Below are 20,164 nucleotides of genomic sequence, written 5' to 3'. Positions count from 1 at the left end.
ATCCTTTAATTCTGAGGCTGACTTCTAGTCCCAGACTCTCCCACTAGTGGAAACAACCTCTCCACATCCACTCTATCCAAGTCTTTCACTATTCTGTACATTTCAATGCAGTCCCCCCCGTCGTTCTTTGTAACTCCAGCGAGTACAGGCCCAGTGCTGTCAATCGCTCATCTCTTTCAAGAGAGATTTAGATTTAGCTCTTAGGGCTGAAGGAATCAAGGGATATGGGGAAAAAGCAGGAACGGGGTTTTGATTTTAGATGATCAGCTATGATCATATTGAATGGCAGTACAGGTTCGAAGGGCCAAAGGGCCTATTCCTGCACCTATTTTTCTATGTTTCTATATGTTAACCGACTAATTCCTGGGATCAATCTTGTAACCCTTCTCGGCAGAGCCAGCACATCCTTGCACAGATATGGTGCCCAAAATTGCTCACAATATTCCAAATGGGGCCTGACCAGCGCCGTCTAGAGCCTCAGCATGATATCCCTGTTTTTGTATACAAGCCCTCGTGAAATAAATGCTAGCATTGAGTTTGCTGACAGGAAGATTAAAACGCATGGGATCCTCGGTGACCTAGAGGTTTGCATTCAGAACTGACTTACTTATAGAAGTCAGAGTGTTATAGTTGTGGTGGATGGAGGTTATTCCGCCTGGAGTCTGTGACCAGTGAATTTCTGCAGGGATCTGTGCTGGGACCTCTGTTGAATGTGATACATAAAAATGACTTGGAAGTAAATGCAAATGGGTTGGCTATTTAGTTTGCAGACAGCACCAACATTGGTGGAGCTGTGGACAGTGAGGGTAGGCTGTTAAAGTGTACAGTAGGAAACAGATTAGCTGTGGGAAATGGGTGGAGAATTGGTAGATGGAGTTTGTGGTGCAGCTCTTTGGGAGGTCAAATGCAAGTGGAAAGTAATGGCAAGACCCTTAACTGGGGATAGGCTGTGGGCCGAGGAGCTTTATTCTACTGTTTCATGACCCAAGTCACAGAACTACATGAGATTTTAACATATTGTGTAAAGCAATTATATAAATCACCCCTGAAACTCGTCATGAACAACTTGCACATTTTTATTAAATTAGAGAAAAAACTGAAAAATTTTTGGTTATTTTTAGTCCAATCAAAGCACGTTTAACATTGAGTTGTCTGCCAGTTGGCCAATCACACGCTTTGTTTCAGGCTAGCACACATCATAGCTGAGAGGGCTTCACTGATGCCTGTTTTACTGGAGATTCCAATGAAGGTTCTTTGTCATGGAAACTTGCAGCAGGGTAATTGAATTTAGTGAGAAAAGCATTAAGAAATCTGAAAAGAGTGCAGCTCAGTGGATAGAAGTGGAAGAACGTCTTGAAAGGTAAAGTCTCTGCTGAGGTGCTGCAGTCAAACTTTGTGAATCAACAAACTGAAAGGTAAGATCTAAAGTCTGAATTTATGAAAAATTAATCTGTATGGACTTTAATTAATTTAATTGCACCCTTTATAATGTGAAAAAATGAGATTTGGAGGCTGTACATTCATCCATTCACTCATTCATTCACACTCATGCATTCCATTCATTCATACATTCATTCATTCATTCATCATTAATCATTCATTCATTCATTCAATCATTCATTCATTCAATTCACCCATTCATTCCTTCATTCACTCACTCACCCACTCATGCATTCATTCATTCATTCAGGCATTCACTCACTCACTCACTCATTCATTCATGCATTCACTCACTCATTCAATCATTCACTTATTCATTCATTCATGAAGTTGCCTAAACTATATGTATCAATAACAAGGTAAATTAAACATTTTCACTAATGCCAGCTTGTTGTAGAGTAATTAGTCTTAATCATCTAATCTCGGAGCTGCCTGCGATAACTTACCGGGAAAAGGTGCTCCGAATCGCGGGGCCTATGTATTTAACATAGTGAAGCCGCGGTCTCAATTAAAAAGCGACCGATTCGCGAACGCGGAGCCGCGGATCTTCTCTGCGGGGGGGGGGGGGGGGGGTGTACATAGTGCCGTCCATAGCGGCCGTTTCCAGCAAAACGGAGGAATATATCTATCTGGCATATATATTGGTATAATAATATATTATATGCCTGACCCGCTGAGTTACTCCAGAACTTTGTTTCTAATGTCCACATATGAATCTTCTTTACTCTGCATGCTCTCCAATGCAGTCATATATTTCTTATAGTGCAGTGACCAGGACTGCACACAATGTTCCAAGCGTTATTTATATCATGTTTTTTATACCTATACCTTTTATACCTATATTACTATCTGGAATGTATATAGGTATAATAATATATTATATTATTATATTATTATATATATATTATATTATTATACCTATATTACTACAGGTGCACAACCTTTTATCCGACAGCCTTGGGACCAGACACTTTTCGTAATTCAGAATTTGTCGGTCTTCGGAATGGAAATTTTTTAGCGTAGATTTTAATGGCTGGCTCAGTGGTAGAGTGCTCGGCTCATATCCGCAAGGTCGCGAGTTTGCGCCTTGATCCCGGCAGTTACTCGGTCGCGAGTTTGAGTCTTCAATGTAGGTTTTTTTTTTTGCAGAATAAATGTTTGTATGAAATGCAGTGTGTTGAATGAATTCCTCAATTTGTAAATGTGCCCGTAGCGTTGAATCACCTCCCGCACTCATGTCACCCTAGCGGGGCTACATGCCCTTAGGCGATCTAAGGTCGCGAGTTTGCGCCTCGATCCCGGCAGTTACTCGGTCGCGAGTTTGAGTCTTCAATGTAGTTTTTTCTTGCAGAATAAATGTTTGTATGAAATGCAGTGTAGGAGAGGTGTACTGACTGTGTGGGCAGAACTTTGGAAGTGATTGCCCACCAGTCTAAAAAGCCGCTGTGTCTCCCTGTCCCTGGGATAGCAGGGGGCGATCAAACAGCACAATACCCCCCTCCCCCTCCAACTTCAGAGGAATCCTCTCCCCGATGGGCCGCTACGGCGACAAGTGGCAGTTTGCCCACAGCCCGAGCTGCGCCTCCTCATCCGCCACCCCAAGACGTACCTTGCACACCATCAGGTTCTGCCTCTACGTGTTCCTCTGGAGTTGGAGCGGGGCTGGGCTGGAGTTGCTGCTGGCTGTGGGTCTCTGGGATCTCCGTCCTTGCAGTGGGCCTGGGGGTTCCTGTTGGTCCTGACGTCTCCGGCCACCCCCATGGACAGGAGCTGAGACTGGGAACTGTACCGCCCTTGCCCCCTCCCTCTGCAACTGCAAACAACCCCACTCTCCTGCAAGGGCGGTACAGTTCCCGGAGGATGGCAGGTGGCCGGAGACGTCAGGACCAACAGGAACCCGCTCCCCGATGGGCCCCTACGACGCCCCGAGCTGCGCCCCGTCATCCGCAACCCAGGTTCCTAAGTAGTTGGAGCGGGGCTGGGCTGGGCTGCTGCAGGCTGTGGGTCTCTGGGTTCTCCGTGCTTGCGGTGGGCCTGGTGCTCGACGTCCAATTGGTCCTGACGTCTCCGGTGACTCGCACCGATCTGCTGCCATCGCCGACGTGAAGACAGTACAAAGCCCCCGCGCCGGTGCAATGAGCGGGGAGCTGGAGAGGGGAGGGAAGGGGTCACACACATGGCCGGGAAGCAGAGGGGTGTAGATGGGGGTGGTGACAGATGGGGCCAACAATGAGTGGAGAAAGACAGAAACACCGACGTGCAAAGGAGACCTACAACAGTGCATGATCTCTCTCCCGTGGCAGGTGACTGTCGCTGGGAAACTGAAGGGAGCGACAATCTGCTGCTGCCTCCCTGAGTTAAAGAGTTCCCACGGTAGACTCACGATACATAGGCGGCCTAGCTCGGGGATTCTTGAATCCCCCGAATAAATAATAAAGACGAGATAAACGTTAAGTAAAACTTTAAACATAAACTGGTGAGCTTTGGTGTGCAGACGACATCCTGGAAAAAATGTCCGGTTTCTTCCAGGTAGGCGATATACCCTCCCGGGCAATATACCCTCCACTTCTCTTTTATGAAGGGGATTTAGTTCCCCTTTTTTCGAGGACCGACCGGAGGTTCCGCTGTCACCTCTGCGGGCCGCCCTCGGTGAACGCTAATTCAACTTTGTCTTTGGATTCCTACTCTCCCGCGCAATGTACCCTCGGCTTCTCTTTTATGAATGGGGATTTAGTTCCCCTTTTTTCGAGGCCCGACCGGGGGTTCCGCTGTCACCTCTGCGGGCCGCCCTCGGTGAATGTCCTGTCTCCCTGTCCCTGGGATAGCAGGGGGCCATCAAACAGCACAATACCCCACTCCCCCTCCAACTCCAGAGGAATCCGCTCCCAGATGGGCCGCTACGGCGACAAGTGGCAGTTCGCCCACAGCCCGAGCTGCACGACCCCAAAAACACGACGGCCCTTGCACACCATCAGCTTCTGTCCATACGGGGAGCGTGTTCCTCTGGAATTGGAGCGGGGCTGGGCTGGAGTTGCTGATCTGGGATCTCCGTGCTTGCAGTGGGCCTGGGGGTCGGTGTCCCGATGAGGGAGCGCAGCTCGGGGAGCGGCTTCTGGTGGTCCTGACGTCTCCGGCCAGTTTGCAGTTTTCCTCTGTAGTTGGAACGGGGCTGGGCTGCTGCTGGCTGTGGGTCTCTGGGATCTCGGACAGGCAGCAGCATATTGTCAATTATTAACCCTCCCGCGCAATATACCCTCACCTTTTCTTTTATGAATGGGGATTTAGTTCCCCTTTCTTCGAGGACCGGGACCGACCGGAGGTTCCGCTGTCACCTCTGCGGGCCGCCCTCGGTGAACATTTTCAAGGACCTTTCTTCAAGGACCGAAATTTCTTTCGCTATTCGGAGGTTTTCATTATTTGGATCGTCGGATAAAAGGTTGTGCACCTGTATCTGGAATATATATAGGTATAATAATACATTATATTATTATACCTATATTACTATCTGGAATATATATAGGTATAATGATATATAGTTTAAATGGACTGCAACACGGAAATAGGCTGCCCATCGTGTAATATGGGCATTGGCGACTAGATGGCGCTTACTTTCCCGATCTCATTTTCTAATTAGTTTAATTATTCAATGTGCAACTTTCGGCAATGACGAGTTATGACTTCCTTCTCATTTATATTTCAACTAAATTTGTGGAAAATTTCATGTAGTTTGGTGACTTGGGTCACGAAAACTGATTTCTAGACACATTTTTGATGCTCGGTCCACAGCCTAGGAATCTTGGGGTCCAAGACTATAGGTCCTCGAAAGTAGCAACATAAGTAACCAAAACAGTAAAGAAGGCATATGATGTACTCGCCTTCATCAGTTGGGGGATTGATTTGGAGGATATGCAATGGATGCAGAAGTTTACCAAAATGCTGCCTGCATTACAGAGCTATTATTAGCTATAAGGGGTGGACGGATAAATTTAGATTGCTTTCAATGGAAAGTTAGAGGTTGAAGGGAGAAGGATAGACAGGATAGATAATCGGAACGCATCTCCAAGGGTGGAAACATCAAGTGCTGGAGGACATTGTAGATGCGCAGGGCAATTTTGTTCATGCAGTGAGTGGTGGTTGCTTGAAATGAATTGCCAGGGATGATGGTGAAGGGGTATTTAGGAGACTTTTGGAACAATGCATGGGCATGAAAGGAATGGAGGGATATGGATCACGTGCAGGCCGAAGATATTAGGATAACTCGGCAACAAGTTGGGCACGGATATAATGGGCCAAAGAGCCTGGCCCGGTTCTGTTCTGCTCTGTACTCTATCTTCTATCACGTGCAGCAGGATTGGAACCATGTTCAAGAAAGAACTGCAGATGCTGGAAAATCGAAGGTAGACAAAAGTGCTGGAGAAGCTCAGCGGGTGCAGCAGCATCTATGGAGCGAAGGAAATTGGCAATATTTTGAGCTGAAACCCTTCTTCAGTCTGATGTAGGGTGGGGGGGGGAGACGAAAGGAAGAGGAAGAGCCAGAGGGCTGAGGGAGAAAACTGTCTTTGGAGGGAGAGGGAGGAGGAGAACTTCTTCAAAGTAGGCATACCTTAAGGAGATATTGCAGTGTTACCTTTAGTGTTTGTTTAAAATATAATCACAGACAAATTCGGAGGAATTATGCCTACATCGCTTCCCCGGAACTCCATCTCAATCACTCTGCCCTCCCCCACCAAACTCTCAAGAAAGATGCCATTTTAAAAAAAATAGTGGAAATGTTATTTTAAGGCTTTAGAATTTTGATCTTTCAAGGCACGATCCCTAAAATGTTCAGATATGGTCAGTTTGCTGTTCCCATTTCTCATGAAGTTCAAAATTAGTTGAAAAAATCGAACTATGGATAAGAAGTGTGCAGATTAATTTTAATTTACCTTTTATAAGGTTGGTCTAAAAACTTAAATTAATTTATCTCAATGGGACAGTGCATCGTTTGATTTGCCAATATGCATAACTTTTCTAAAGCTTACAGAAATAGTTATTAACTTCCATGTTGGCACAAACAGGTACAATAGGCAGTGAAGAAAGCAAATGGCATGTTGGCCTTCATACTATAGCTAGAGGATGTGAGAATAGGAGCAAGGAGGTCCTACTGCTCTGGTGAGACCGCACCTGGAGTGTTGTGTGTAGTTTTGGTCTCCTAATTTGAGGAAGGACATTCTTGCTATTGTGGGAGTGCAGCGTAGGTTCACCAGGTTAATTTCCGGGATGGCGGGACTGACACGTGATGAAAGAATTGATCGCTTGGGCTTATATTCACTGGAATTTAGAAGGATTAATCTTATAGAAACATATAAAATTCTTAAAGGATTGGACAGGCTAGATGCAAGAAAGATGTTCCAGATGTTGGGGGAGTCCAGAACCAGTGGTCACAGTTTAAGAATAAGGGGTAGGCCATTTAGGACTGAGATAAGGGAAAACCTTTTCACCCAGAGAGTTGTGAATCTGTGGAATTCTCTGCCACAGAAGGCAGTGGAGGCCAATTCACTGGATGTTTTCAATAGTTAGATTTAGCTCTTAGGGCTAACGGAATCAAGGGATATGGGGAAAAAGCAGGAAAGGGATACCGATGCCTCGCCAACAGTTTGTTCCTTCCTTCTTTGTTGTTTGTTTGTACGTGTTAAATGTATGTTTTTAGTGTTCTTTGGTTTGTTTTAAGTGGGGGGTGGGTACATTGGGGTAACCTTTTTGTAATCTGTCACCTCGACGGAGATGCAATTTTTTTCTGTATCGTATCTCCGTCCGCATTGTGTCCTAACATCGAGGATTTGGCGGCCTCGGCTGGAGACTAACTTTGAGACCTCCACCGCGGGAACCTGCGGACATAACATCACGGAGCTCACGATCGCTGTCGGGGATCGACTTTGGGGCTCCAACCGCGGTAGCCATCGGACTTCACATTGTGGAGCTTGTGGTCTCTGGTTAGAGACCGACTTTTGGAACTCCAAGCAGAAGCTTCGACCGCCCCGACACGGGACCTGCCACCGCCGGCTGCGGGAGCATCGATCGCCCCGACTGTGGCTGGTTCGACTGTCCCCGACCGCAGGAGAATAAAAGAGGAAAAATTGGACTTTATCTCCTTCCATCACAGTGAGGAACGTGTGGAATCCACTGTGGTGGATGTTTATGTTAACTTTTATGTAGTTGTGTGTCTTGTTTCTTTTATTTTTTAATTTGGCTCTATAGTAATTCGAGTTTCACTGTACCTTAATTAGTACATGTAACAATAAACCGACCTTGAAACCTTGATTTTGGATGATCAGCCATGATCATATTGAATGGCGGTGCTGACTCGAAGGGCCAAATGGCTTACTAGTCATAGAGTTATACGGTGTGGAAACAGGCCCTTCAGCCCAACTCGCCCACACCAGCCAACATGTCCCAGCTACACTAGTCCCACTTGCCTGCGCTTGGTCCATATCCCTCCAAATCTGTCCTATCCATGTACATGGCTAACTATTTCTTAAACGATGGAATAGTCCCTGCCTCATTTACCTCCTCTGGCAGCTTGTTTCATATACCCACCACTCTTTGTGTGAAAAAGTTACCTCTCTGATTTCTATTAAATCTCTTGCCCTTCAACTTGAACCCATGTCCTCTGGTCCTCGATTCCCCTCCTCTGGGCAAAAGACATAGAAACATAGACTGTGCATCTACCCGATCTATTCCTCTCATGAACTTGTACACATCTAAAAGATTACCCCTTATGCCCCTGCGCTCCATGGAATAGAGACCCCGCCTACTCAACCTCGCACCCTCTAGTCCTGGCAACATCCACCTATTTTCTACGTTGCTATTAAATATGCCCATTTGCGATGCTTCAGGAATTCCAAGTACTTCAGAGAAAAGGACCAGTGGGAAAACCTGGTGACATTTACCTCCAATGACGCCAAACTTCAGGCTTTGTGAGTACTCAGAAATTAAAGGTTACTTTCAATTTTGGTTGGAATGGGAAAGAGGTGGTATTGAATGGCCTCCTGTTAATCACTGCGCATTTTTCTTTATGCTGAAGTCAATGGAAAGTAAAACTTGGGATGGCAGGTAAATGGGTGGCTGATCCCAAACATCTACTTTTGCATGTCCCACTGACCAATACAGCCATTTACCCCCTGTATCCCTTGAACAAACTGTACTTACTTGCAGATATACTCAGCAGACAGAGCTTTCCCACACGTAAGACACTTAAAGCATCCCAGATGCCACTGCTTGTCCAGAGCTACCAAGGATTGGCCATTTTTAATTTCCAAGCCACAGCCTTCACAGTCTGCAAAAAGAATAAAGTAGATGAGATTCAAATTCTGGCTAAAACTAGTTGAACATTGTGTAATCTAACTATAATTTTTAAATGATATGAAGAATATTGCATAAATAAAGTCAAGGGAATTTGCATTATAAAACATCATGCTGTCAATTTTATGCATTAAAATAATCAGATCATTAATCCATTAATATTTACTAGTCATGTACTGTTTTTTCTTCATAATAGTTAACTAACCAATTTCCATATTAGATCCTTTTATTTGGTATGTAATTTGTCGGACCCCAAGCATATATTAAAACTGAAAGATATTTTCACATTGTGCAAAGAATTTGATAAAGGGAAATATTTAGACAAGGGCATCCTTCCTTGACTGATGAACAAATATACCAGAACATAGTGGCACGGTAGACTGGGTAAAAGCGTTTCTTTATAAATAAAGGGGGGGGGGGGTGGGGGGGGGGGGGGGGGGGGGGGGGGGGGGGGGGGGGGGGGGGGGGGGGTGGGGGGGGGGGGGGGGGGGGGGGGGGGGGGGGGGGGGGGGGGGGGGGGGGGGGGAGGTGGCATGGTAGTGCAGCGGTAGAGTTGCTGCCTTACAGCGCCAGTGACCCAGGTTTGATCCTAACTATGGCTGCTTGCCTGTATTCTCCGAGATTTTGGTTTCCTCCCACACTCCAAAGACGTACAGGTTTGTAGGTTAATTGGCTTGATGTGTAAAATTATCTCTAGTGTGTGTGTGTAGGATACTGTTAATGTGTGGGGATTCCTGGTCGGCGTGGACTCGGTGGGCCGAAGGGCTTGGTTCCGTGCTGTATCTCTAAACTAAATTAAACAGAGGGCAATTTTACACTTTCAGAAGGTAAGCATTGCCTTTGCTCAATAACTTTTCAATTTCCAGTGCCACATGTGCAAATTAAATTTCAAACGATCAACTGAGCTATTTTGCAGGGCATTCTCAAACATTCCTGAAACACTCTCCTATTCTCCTGAAGGAAATAAATCAATTATTCCTCTAAATGTTGGCAGTAACTACCAAGGTTTGAGTCTATAATGGATATTCTGAGCGACAGAAGTTGCACAAAATAATTTTGCTTGAAAGAGTGCTTGTCAAATTATTAAGCTTCAGTCGTAAGATAATTTATTATGATTTTGTGTGAATAATCTAACAGTGCACCTGAATAACATATTTTCTTCCAAGACCAAAGGAAATAATCAGTTTTGCCAGAACCTTACTGGGTTTGAGTTCTTGCTTTTAAGGTAACTTTCTATAGTTTCCTCAGGGATGCCACCTTAAGATCCTATGTGTGCAAGCATCTCCCAAAATAGAGAGCTAGAAACTATATAAAGGTCGATGGTGAAAACAAAAAACAGAGAGAAAAAGAATTAGATTAATATGCAATGCCAAAGCATACGAGCATCATTCCATCAATGTCTGTAGGTTATAAGGACTTCCTTAAATCAATGTTGCACTTCCAATATTTAGAGCAACTATGTTCCCTCCAAAAAAAAGTGTTTGAGTGCATGAATCAGATGCCTAGAAAAATGCCTAAATTGCCTCAAAGTTTCAAAAAGTGAAATGATCTGAAATAGAAATGACAGGGTAAAAAATAATTTCCCGAATCTTCATCATGCTTGCTGGGCTTTGATTGAAGCTGTTACTTGTGAAATAGAGGTGACGGCATTGAGGTTGAGTTACTGAACTAATAGTTAGATCAGAGTTATGTAAAAGAATATGTGTGTTATGATTGTGTTTATAATTTGTTTGGTTGTTTTGTTGTTTATCTTTTGCACAAAAGTCCGCGAGCATTGCCACTTTCATTTCACTGCACATCTCGTATGTATATGTGACAAATAAACTTGACTTGACTTGAGAGGTTTGCACCAGTATGTGTGGGAAAGATCACTCCTATCTCCAATGATAATGTCCATCTCAGAATGGGCCCAGCTGTATGTGTCTTGTAAATAAGGTTAATGAACTAACCTCATTTATAACACATGCATAATAAATTGCATTTAGTTATGTTATTTATATTCTCACATACTACATTAGAATCTTTACACTGACATTAATTAGAATGAACTGTCTTCTCCATTTTGTTTAGTTTTTTGCCGTTTGTTTGATCTTGCCATTTTCCCTGACTGGCGATTTGCAGATGTATTCTTCTCTTGATACAATTTGGCCCTTTCTGATGTTCTCTGGTTGTCATTGCCCTGCGCTATTTCCCTTCTCCCTCCTGAATAATCAATCACTTCAACTTCTACCTTCTTTTGTGTAGGAAGGAGCTGCAGATGCTGGTTTAAACCCAAGACAGACACAAAAAGCTGGAGTAACTCAGCGGGACAGGCAGCATCTCTGGAGAGAGGGAATGGGTGACGTTTCGGGTTGAGACCCTTCTTCAGTCTCTTCTACCTTCTACCAGCTTCGTTTTTCTCCCTTCTGATTCTGCTGTCAAGGCTCCCAATTTAATTTAAACCCTCCCTGATCACACCAGAGCTCACCCATCACTTTGTCCATTGTCACTGATATGCTGGCTCCTGATCACCAAAATACTCTTTCTAAAGACATTGTCATGTCTTTCAATCCTCTTCCAACCTTGTACATTTTTCCATTTCCTCCAAGTCATCTGAAATATATGAGGGATAGACGATAGGAAACCGGAGGTAGAACCGCGCGGGTCGGCAGAGCCAGCGGCTGTGGACTGGGTGGGCGTGACGGAGGAGCCAGAGAGGACCTGGCAGCGATAGTGGAGAGGTCGGTGCGGGGGCCCATGATCGTGCCAACCAACGGACAAGGACGTGGATGTGAATCGGCGCTACTGAGGGAAGGAACAATGGTGGACCCGGCAATGGGGGGACCACCGTGAGGGAGGGGGAAGAATATAAGGGGAACTGGCGTGGTGGGGATTGGGACGGAATTTGTAACTCCCTTTATGGGTGACTATTTCCATACCTTGGGTATGCAAACCAAGTATTTCACTGCGACATCACCTGTGACAATACAGTTTTCCATTCAAATTCAATTCAAGAGGAAGGATGTGGATAGAAAAGAAAGTGAGAAGCTCTTTCCAAATGGTGAAGGAATAGAAAATCATAGGTCACCTATAAAATAAAGGGGAAAAGCCTTTCTACACTATGTGGTTGGAATCTGAAATGTAGTGTCTACGCATGTGATGGAGGAGGGTTTCACTGTGGCCTTCATTGGATGAAAGTATTGTGACGAGAATATATTGTGAGAGAACGTATTGTGCTGGCTTGAAGGGCCGAATGGTCTACTCCTGCGTCTATTGTCTATTGAGACATTTGCAATGGTGTAGGGAAGGGTCAGGGAGCAGTACTAGTAATAATTCTGGGAGAAGACTGTGATGATATGCACAGTGGAACTACATGCCTCCTTCTGTGCTGTGCCATCTCTATGATTGAATGAATTAATGAATGAATAGTTTATTGGCCAAGTATTCACATACAAGGAATTTGCCTTGGTGCTCCACCCATAAGTGACATGACATAGTCACTGTGAGGAATGATACATAAAACATCAAACATTAATAATGATTCCATTCCATGATAGGCCCACTCCTAACTGCATTATATTTAAATAGAGTTTAACAGGAATATGTCTTTGGTTTAGTTTAGTATAGAGATACAACACGGAAACAGGCCCTTCGGTCCACCGAGTCCACACGGACGAGCGATCCCCGCACATTAACCCTACATACACTGATATCCTCCATCACATGCTCTATACAGACAAACACCCATAGTCAGGATCGAACCCGGGTCTCTGGTGCTGTAGGGCAGTAGCTCTACCGTGGTGCCCTTCACCAAGGAATAATCTTACATTTTCCAAAAGGCAGCTAATTGACCCTTGAAAAAGTCAGTGACTGAACATAACGTGACCTTCAGAAATACTCTGTCAATATCACAGAGAAAACCAAACATACTTACTTATCGGAGCTTGAGCCGGCACATGTTTTGAATTGGTGGCCGGAAACTGAGAACACTTTTGGCAGATGCATTCCTTTCCATTAAAAGTCACACGGTCTCCAGGAGGAAAAGGCTGTCTGAAGAGTTAAAAACAAAACACAGCTTTATGAAGGTAAATTTAGTTTAAGTATTAGACTAAGTGGGACCCGTTGGGTCCCATTTAGTTTAAGTATTAGACTAAGTGGGACCCGTTGGGTCCCACGTTCACACAGGAGGGCTGGTCCCCCGACGCAACATTCCACCTCTCCACCAATTCCAATATTGGTGGCCATTGGGGGGGCTTTCTGGAGTGCTGGTATGGGTTCTTGGGATGGCAGCTCAGTCCCTCAAGCCTGATCTGCTGGCAGCTCACTCACGGCTGGTGGGCTGGCTGTTGACTCATGACTATTCCTTGAAATTACATTTCAAGTAGGGTGCAAGGCCACCAAATTTAAATCCATGTTCCTACCATTTCAAGCAGGGCGCAAGGCCACCAAATTCAAGTGCAGTTTCTTACCACTATGAGCAGGGTGCAAAGCCACCGAATTCAAGTGCAGTTTCCAACCACTTCAAGCAGGGTGCAAGGCCACCAAATTCAGTGCAGTTTCATACCACTTCAAGCAGAATGCAAGGCCGCCAAATTCAAGTGCAGTTTCATTCCACTTCAAGCAGGGTCGAAGGCCACCAAATTCAAATGCAGCTTCATACCATTTCATGCAGGGTGAAACCACCATAAAACCACACAAGACTCAAAGTTCAGTAGACATTCAGTGTGTTCAGTTGATTCACAGATCAGCCAGAGTCATGACCTCTCCCTCCCCCATCATGCAGAGACCAAGCCACACCCACACTTCCGGGTTTTATAACCCCTCCCCCTCCCACAAGAAAAGGTGTGGCTTTCAGGGCGTGATTGACAGGAGAGAGATTCTCAACATTTTTTAAACACTAATAACACTTTTATTTTTCATTGATGGGAAGAATTCTCTGCATCTGCTCAGCGGAGGGGGGGCTGAGTAAGATGGCCAAAAATCACAGCCGTAAGTGGTAGCGTTTTATCTAAAATGAATATACAAAGCAAACAGGAAGTAAGTGCATTTGCAGTAGTAGTGCATTTTAACTTCAAGCCAAAGCACCCAAGCCACCATTTGCAGTAAGTAGTGCCTTTCAACTTCAAGCCAAAGCACCCAAGCCACAATGTACAGTAAGTAGTGCATTTCAACTTCAAGCAAAGTACACAAGCCACTATTTGCAGTATGTAGTGCCTTTCAACCTCACGCCAAAGCACCCAAGCCACCATTTGCAGTAAATAGTGCCTTTCAACTTCAAGCCATAGCACACAAGCCACCATTTGCAGTTAGTGCCTTTCAACTTCATGCCACCATTTGCAGTAAGTAGTGCCTTTCAACTTCAAGCCAAATCACCCGCCACCATTTGCAGTAAGTAGTGCCTTTCAACTTCAAGCCAAAGCAATTCCTCAATAGCAAGAATGTCCTTCCTCAAAGTAGGGGTCCAAAATTTTTTTTACAGGGTTTTTACAGGGTTTCCTTTATTGTCATTCAGACCGAAGTCTGAACGAAATTTCGTGCCTGCAGTCATACATACACACAATACAATAAAAAACAACAATAAACACATATTAACATCCACCACAGTGAGTCCACCTAGCACCTCCTCACTGTGATGGAGGCAAAAAGTCTTAGGTCTGCAGTCTCTTCCCTCCTCTTCTCCCTCTGCGTTGAGGTGATACCCCACCGGGCGATGTCAAAACAGTCCCGCGGCTCAATCACCGCGGCCCGGGGTGGTCGAAGCCGCCGTCCACCAGTCCCGCCGACGCAGCCGCTGGCTCGCGGCCGAACTCAGGTCACCGCCGCCAAAACGCCGTCCCAGCCTCGAGCCGGATCGCCCTCACGTAAGTACCGTTCAGCCTCGCGCCAGGCCGCCCTGACATGGGCGCCGCTCCTCCCTCGGGCCGGGCCGCCCCGACATGGGCGCCGCTCCTCCCTCGGGCTGCGAGCGCCGTACCTCCCCGAGCTCGGCCACTCCGACGGGAGCACCGTTCCTCCCTCGTGCTGGCCGCCCTCACGGGATCGTCACAGCCCCTCACGGAAGCCCTGTTCCAGCCCGAGCTGGTCCTTCCTCACGTCAGCGAGCTCAGGGCGAGTCCTGGCGGGCTCTGCCTCCTGAGCCTCGAGGTCACCAGCTCCGCCATTAGGCCTCAGGGCAGACGGAGGCAGAGAAGGGGAATACGACAAAAAAGTCACATTCTCCCGCAGGGAGAGACAGCAAGCCCCTGTTTCAACCCCCCCCCCCCCAAACACCAAACTAAAAACCAAAAACTAGACTAACCAAAACGAAAAAAAAAATAACAACACAAAAAAGCAAAAACAAACGGACTGCAGGTGAGCCGCTGCTGCCAGGGTAGCGCCGCCACTTCCGGATTGCACTCAATACTCCAGGTGTGGTCTCACTAGGGCTCTGTACAACTGCAGAAGGACCTCTTTGCTCCTATATTCAAATCCTCTTGTTATAAAGTCCAACATGCCATTCGCTTTCTTCACTGCCTGCTGTACCTGCATGCTTACTTTCATTGACTGATGAACAAGGACCCCCCAGATCCCGTTGTACTTTCCCTTTTCCCAACTTACTGACTGAAATTTGCAACATGCAGAATAGAACTATATAGATTTAAGCACATTCCAGTCAAAAGTAGGTATTGGCTAGCTTGCATGATAAATGGCCATTAGAAAATCATATCAGCTGAATCACGGACATCAGTCACCTTCAATCATTTATCCATTACTGGCCATTTCTTTTCGCTCAATAGGATAAGTGGTCTGCAGTTTCAAACTCTCCCCTTGCCTGGATGAAAATGTATATCAACTGAAGGCTTATTTTTTCGACCCTATGCAACTTATTTTTGTATAAATAAGCATACGCAGTGTGTACGCTTTCTGAAAATATTATAAAGATGTTTACGATGGTCAAAGCATGCAGTACAATTTATTTATCAATGCCACAAACTGTATCCAAAGCAAGTACAATGCAACCATAGTATTAACATCAAGTTTAAAAAGAAATACATCCAAACTGTACGGTTTGAGGTGTCATCTGAGATACAGTATTATGTGTTGAAAATGTTTAGTCTTTTAAAGTTTGTTGCAGATCGAAGTCACTGTGAACTGTTAAGTTTGGTTACAGTCCTGATGCTCGATATTGTAATTCCCTCCCTCCGCAAGGGCGGCACGGAGACCCGGGTTCGATCCCGACTACGGGTGCTGTCTGTACAGAGTTTGTACGTTCTCCCTGTGACCTGCATGGGTTTTCTCTGAGATCTTTGGTTTCCTCCCACACTCTAAAGACGTACAGGGTATAAATATAATTGGCTTGGTATAAATATAAATTGCCCCTAATGTGTGTGTTGGGTAATGTTACTGTGCGGGGATCGCTGGTCGGCACTTGCTCAGTGGGCAGAAGGGCCGGTTTCCATGCTCTAAACTAAAAAATGATGCTGCCTCACCCGCTGGGATCCTCCAGCAGTGTGTTCTTTGCTTGCTTATAATTGTGATTCACAGATATGACCCAATGATCAAGGTGACTGAAGCCCGTGTGCAGCCGTCTTCTTCTGAGCTCAGTGGACTGGGGTAATGGCCCAGCAATCCTTTGTGCCTTTATCATCCTCACTGATCGTCCCGGCCTGCTGTTAGTTTGTCAGGAGTTGGAGGAGGGCTCGTCCACTACAGACTGACATTGGTGGACCCGCCAGGTGGGCCAGGCATTCCCACCGCGGTCTCCGAATCTGCCCTGAGACACGGGTGTGGACGGAAAGCATGCCACCGAGAGGGCGGTGGACCGGCAAGAGCAATGCAGGGTCCTGGCAGAGGGCCGGCGAGAGCAAAGGGGGTCCCGGAATGGTGGGGTCAATGAGAACAAAGGGGAGGGGGGGGCTGCCACCACACGGAGTGGCTGGCAGTATATAGGGCTGTATATAGGACTTCTGTAACTTGGTCGGCACCGACACGTGGCGACATACTGCCTAGGTCGTACACAAAACAAACCGAGGGACATGTGACAATAAAGTTTCATTCATTCATTCATTCATTCATTTTCTCAGTGATGACAAATGAAAAACATGGCATCTAGGGTGAATCGGTTCAGTTTCCTCCCTGGTTGGATATCTACAGAAAATGTGTGCAATCATTGAGAAACATTTCTGAAACTGCACCATAATCCATTATCAAACACAGGAGGATTTATTTATTTTCAACATCCAAAATATTATTTAAAAAATGGCAAGGTAAGGAAAAGCATTGCTACAGATCCCATGGATAAATCACTCTAACATCACCATGTCAATGATATTACAGGCATAGAATGATACAGTGTGGCTCTTCAGCCCAACTTGCCCTCACCGGCCAACATGTCCCAGCTACACTCGAGCCACCTGCCCGTGTTTGGCCTCTATTCCTCCAAACCTGTCCTATCCATGTACCTGTCCCTGCCTCAACTACCTCCTCTGGCAGCTTATTCCCTACACCCATCACATTTTGTGCAAAAAATTTACTCCTCAGATTCCTATTAAATCTTTTTCCCTTCACCTTAAACCTAGGCCCTCTGGTCCTCGATTCACCTACTCTGGGCAAGAGACTGTGCATCTACCCGATCTATGATTCCTCTCATGATTTTATACACCTCTAAAAGATCACCCCTCATCCTCATGCGCTCCAAGGAATACCGTCCTTGCCTTCTCAACCTCTCCCTATACCTCACGCCCTTTAGTCCTGGCAACATCCTCATTAATCGTCTGTACTGTTTCCAGCTTGACAACATCTTTCCTATAACATGGTGCCCAGAACTGAACACAATACTCTAAATGCAGCTTCACCTTATACAACTGCAACATGACCTTCAAACCTCTACATTCAATGCTCTGACTGACGAATATGGCAAAAACCTTATTGACCATCCTATCTACCTGCGACACCACCTTCAAGAAACCATGCACATGCACTCCTAGATCCGTCTACTTTGGTTCCGTCTACACTAAGGAAGAAATAAATAATCTGCCGGAAATAGCATGGTCAAAGGAGATGGAGGAACTGAGTGAAATCCAGGTTAGCCGGGAAGTGGTGTTAGGTAAACTGAATGGATTAAAGGCCGATAAATCCCCAGGACCAGATAGGCTGCATCCCAGAGTACTTAAGCAAGTAGCTCCAGAAATAGTGGATGCATTAGTGATAATTTTTCAAAACTCTTTAGATTCTGGAGTAGTTCCTGAGGATTGGAGGGTAGCTAATGTAACCCCACTTTTTAAAAAGGGAGGGAGAGAGAAAACGGGGAATTACAGACCAGTTAGTCTAACATTGATAGTGGGGAAACTGCTAGAGTCAGTTATTAAAGATAGGATAGCAGCACATTTGGAAAATGGTGAAATCATTGGACAAAGTCAGCATGAATTTACAAAAGGTAAATCATGTGTGACGAATCTTATAGAATTTTTCGAGGATGTAATTAGTAGAGTGGATAAGGGAGAACCAGTGGATGTGTTATATCTGGACTTTCAGAAGGCTTTCGACAAGGTCCCACATAAGAGATTAGTATACAAACCTAAAGCACATGGTATTGGGGGTTCAGTATTGATGTGGATAGAGAACTGGCTGGCAAACAGGAAGCAAAGAGTAGGAGTAAACGGGTCCTTTTCAGAATGGCAGGCAGTGACTAGTGGGGTACCGCAAGGCTCAGTGCTGGGACCCCAACCATTTACAATATATATTAATGATTTGGACGAAGGAATTGAATGCAACATCTCCAAGTTTGCGGATAACACTAAGCTGGGGGGGCAGTGTTAGCTGTGAGGAGGATGCTAGGAGGCTGCCAGGCGACTTGGATAGGTTGGGTGAGTGGGAAAATGCATGGCAGATGCAGTATAATGTGGATAAATGTGAGGTTATCCACTTAGGTGGCAAAACAGGAAAGCAGACTATTATCTAAATGGTGGCCGATTAGGAAAAGGGGAGATGCAACGAGACCTGGGTGTCATAGTACACCAGTCATTGAAAGTAGGCATGCAGGTGCGGCAGGCAGTGAAGAAAGTGAATGGTATGTTAGCATTCATAGCAAAAGGATTTGAGTATAGGAGCAGGGAGGTTCTACTGCAGTTGTACAGGGTCTTGGTGAGACCACACCTGGAGTATTGCATAGTTTTGGTCTCCAAATCTGAGGAAGGACATTATTGCCATAGAGGGAGTGCAGAGAAGGTTCACCAGACTGATTCCTGGAATGTCAGGACTTTCATATGAAGAAAGACTGGATAGACTCAGCTTGTACTCGCTAGAATTTAGGAGATTGAGGGGGGATCTTATAAAAACTTACAAAATTCTTAAGGGGTTGGACAGGCTAGATGCAGGAAGATTGTTCCCGATGTTGGGAAAGTCCAGGACAAGGGGGTCACAGCTTAAGGATAGAGGGGAAATCCTTTAGGACCGAGATGAGAAAAACTTTTTTCACAAAGAGAGTGGTGAATCTCTGGAACTCTCTGCCACAGAAGTTAGTTGAGGCCAGTTCATTGGCTATATTTAAGAGGGAGTTAGATGTGGCCCTTGTGGCTAAATGAACCAGGGGGTATGGAGAGAAGGCAGGTACGGGATACTGAGTTGGATGATCAGCCATGATCATATTGAATGGCGGTGTAGGCTCGAAGGGCCGAATGGCCTACTTCTGCACCTACACTCCCCAGAGCCCTACCATTCACTGTGTAGGTCTTGCCCATGTTAGACAATAACATATAGTTACAGTCTTGATCCTCAACACTGTATTTCTTGCCACAGATACTGCAATCCTCCAGCAGTTAGGCAAGTAGTGGTGTCTGTGAGTGGTGTAGGTTGGGTCATCTTATCAAATGCAACGTTTTCTTAAATCAGGGATGACTCATTTACATGACTTCTTTGGTGATTTCAGATTTATGATTTTGCTCTTGGGCTCTGAGTGCAACTTTCAAAGATTACACCCAAGGTCATACGGTGGCACTGAAAAGACCACAGAGCTGCAACCTTGGGCCAAACTCATGACGTCAAAATGCCCCATCTCAGGTAGTCCCATTTGCTTGTGTTTGACCCACATCCCTTTAAACCTTACTTATCCATGTACTTGTCCACGTGTATTTCAAATGCTGTTATCGTATCTGCCTCAACTACCTAATTTGGTAGCTGTTTCCATATACCCACTGAGTGATGAAGTTGCCCCTCAGGTTCATATTACATCTTGCCCTCTCACCTTAAACATGTGTCCTCTCGTTTTGGAATCCCCTACCCTGTGCATTCATCCTATCTATTCTCGTCATGATTTTATTCAGCTGTATAAAATCACTCTTCAGCCTCCTGCGCTCCATTAAATCCTAGCCTGCCCAGCCACTCCCCATAAATCAGATCAAGTCCTCGTAACGTCCTTGTACCTGTC

General features: G+C 45.5%; 1 protein-coding gene across 2 annotated transcripts in view; it reads right to left on the bottom strand.

Annotated features, from left to right (window-relative positions):
* The window catches only part of LOC129702794 (actin-binding LIM protein 2-like), a 230,139-nt gene that overhangs the window by 84,459 nt on the left and 125,516 nt on the right, over window positions 1-20,164 (bottom strand). For both annotated transcript variants that reach the window (XM_055644778.1, XM_055644787.1), the window contains exons 4-5: window positions 12,695-12,810; window positions 8,629-8,755 (exon numbers count right to left, since the gene is read on the bottom strand). In XM_055644778.1, the coding sequence (XP_055500753.1) occupies window positions 8,629-8,755; window positions 12,695-12,810 (243 nt within the window). The remainder of the gene's footprint in view (window positions 1-8,628; window positions 8,756-12,694; window positions 12,811-20,164) is intronic.

Source organism: Leucoraja erinacea, chromosome 1 (assembly GCF_028641065.1).
Source record: "Leucoraja erinacea ecotype New England chromosome 1, Leri_hhj_1, whole genome shotgun sequence".
Lineage (NCBI taxonomy): Eukaryota > Metazoa > Chordata > Chondrichthyes > Rajiformes > Rajidae > Leucoraja > Leucoraja erinaceus.
The sequence above is the reverse complement of the archived record's forward strand: the minus strand, read 5'-3'. Positions and strand labels throughout refer to the sequence as shown.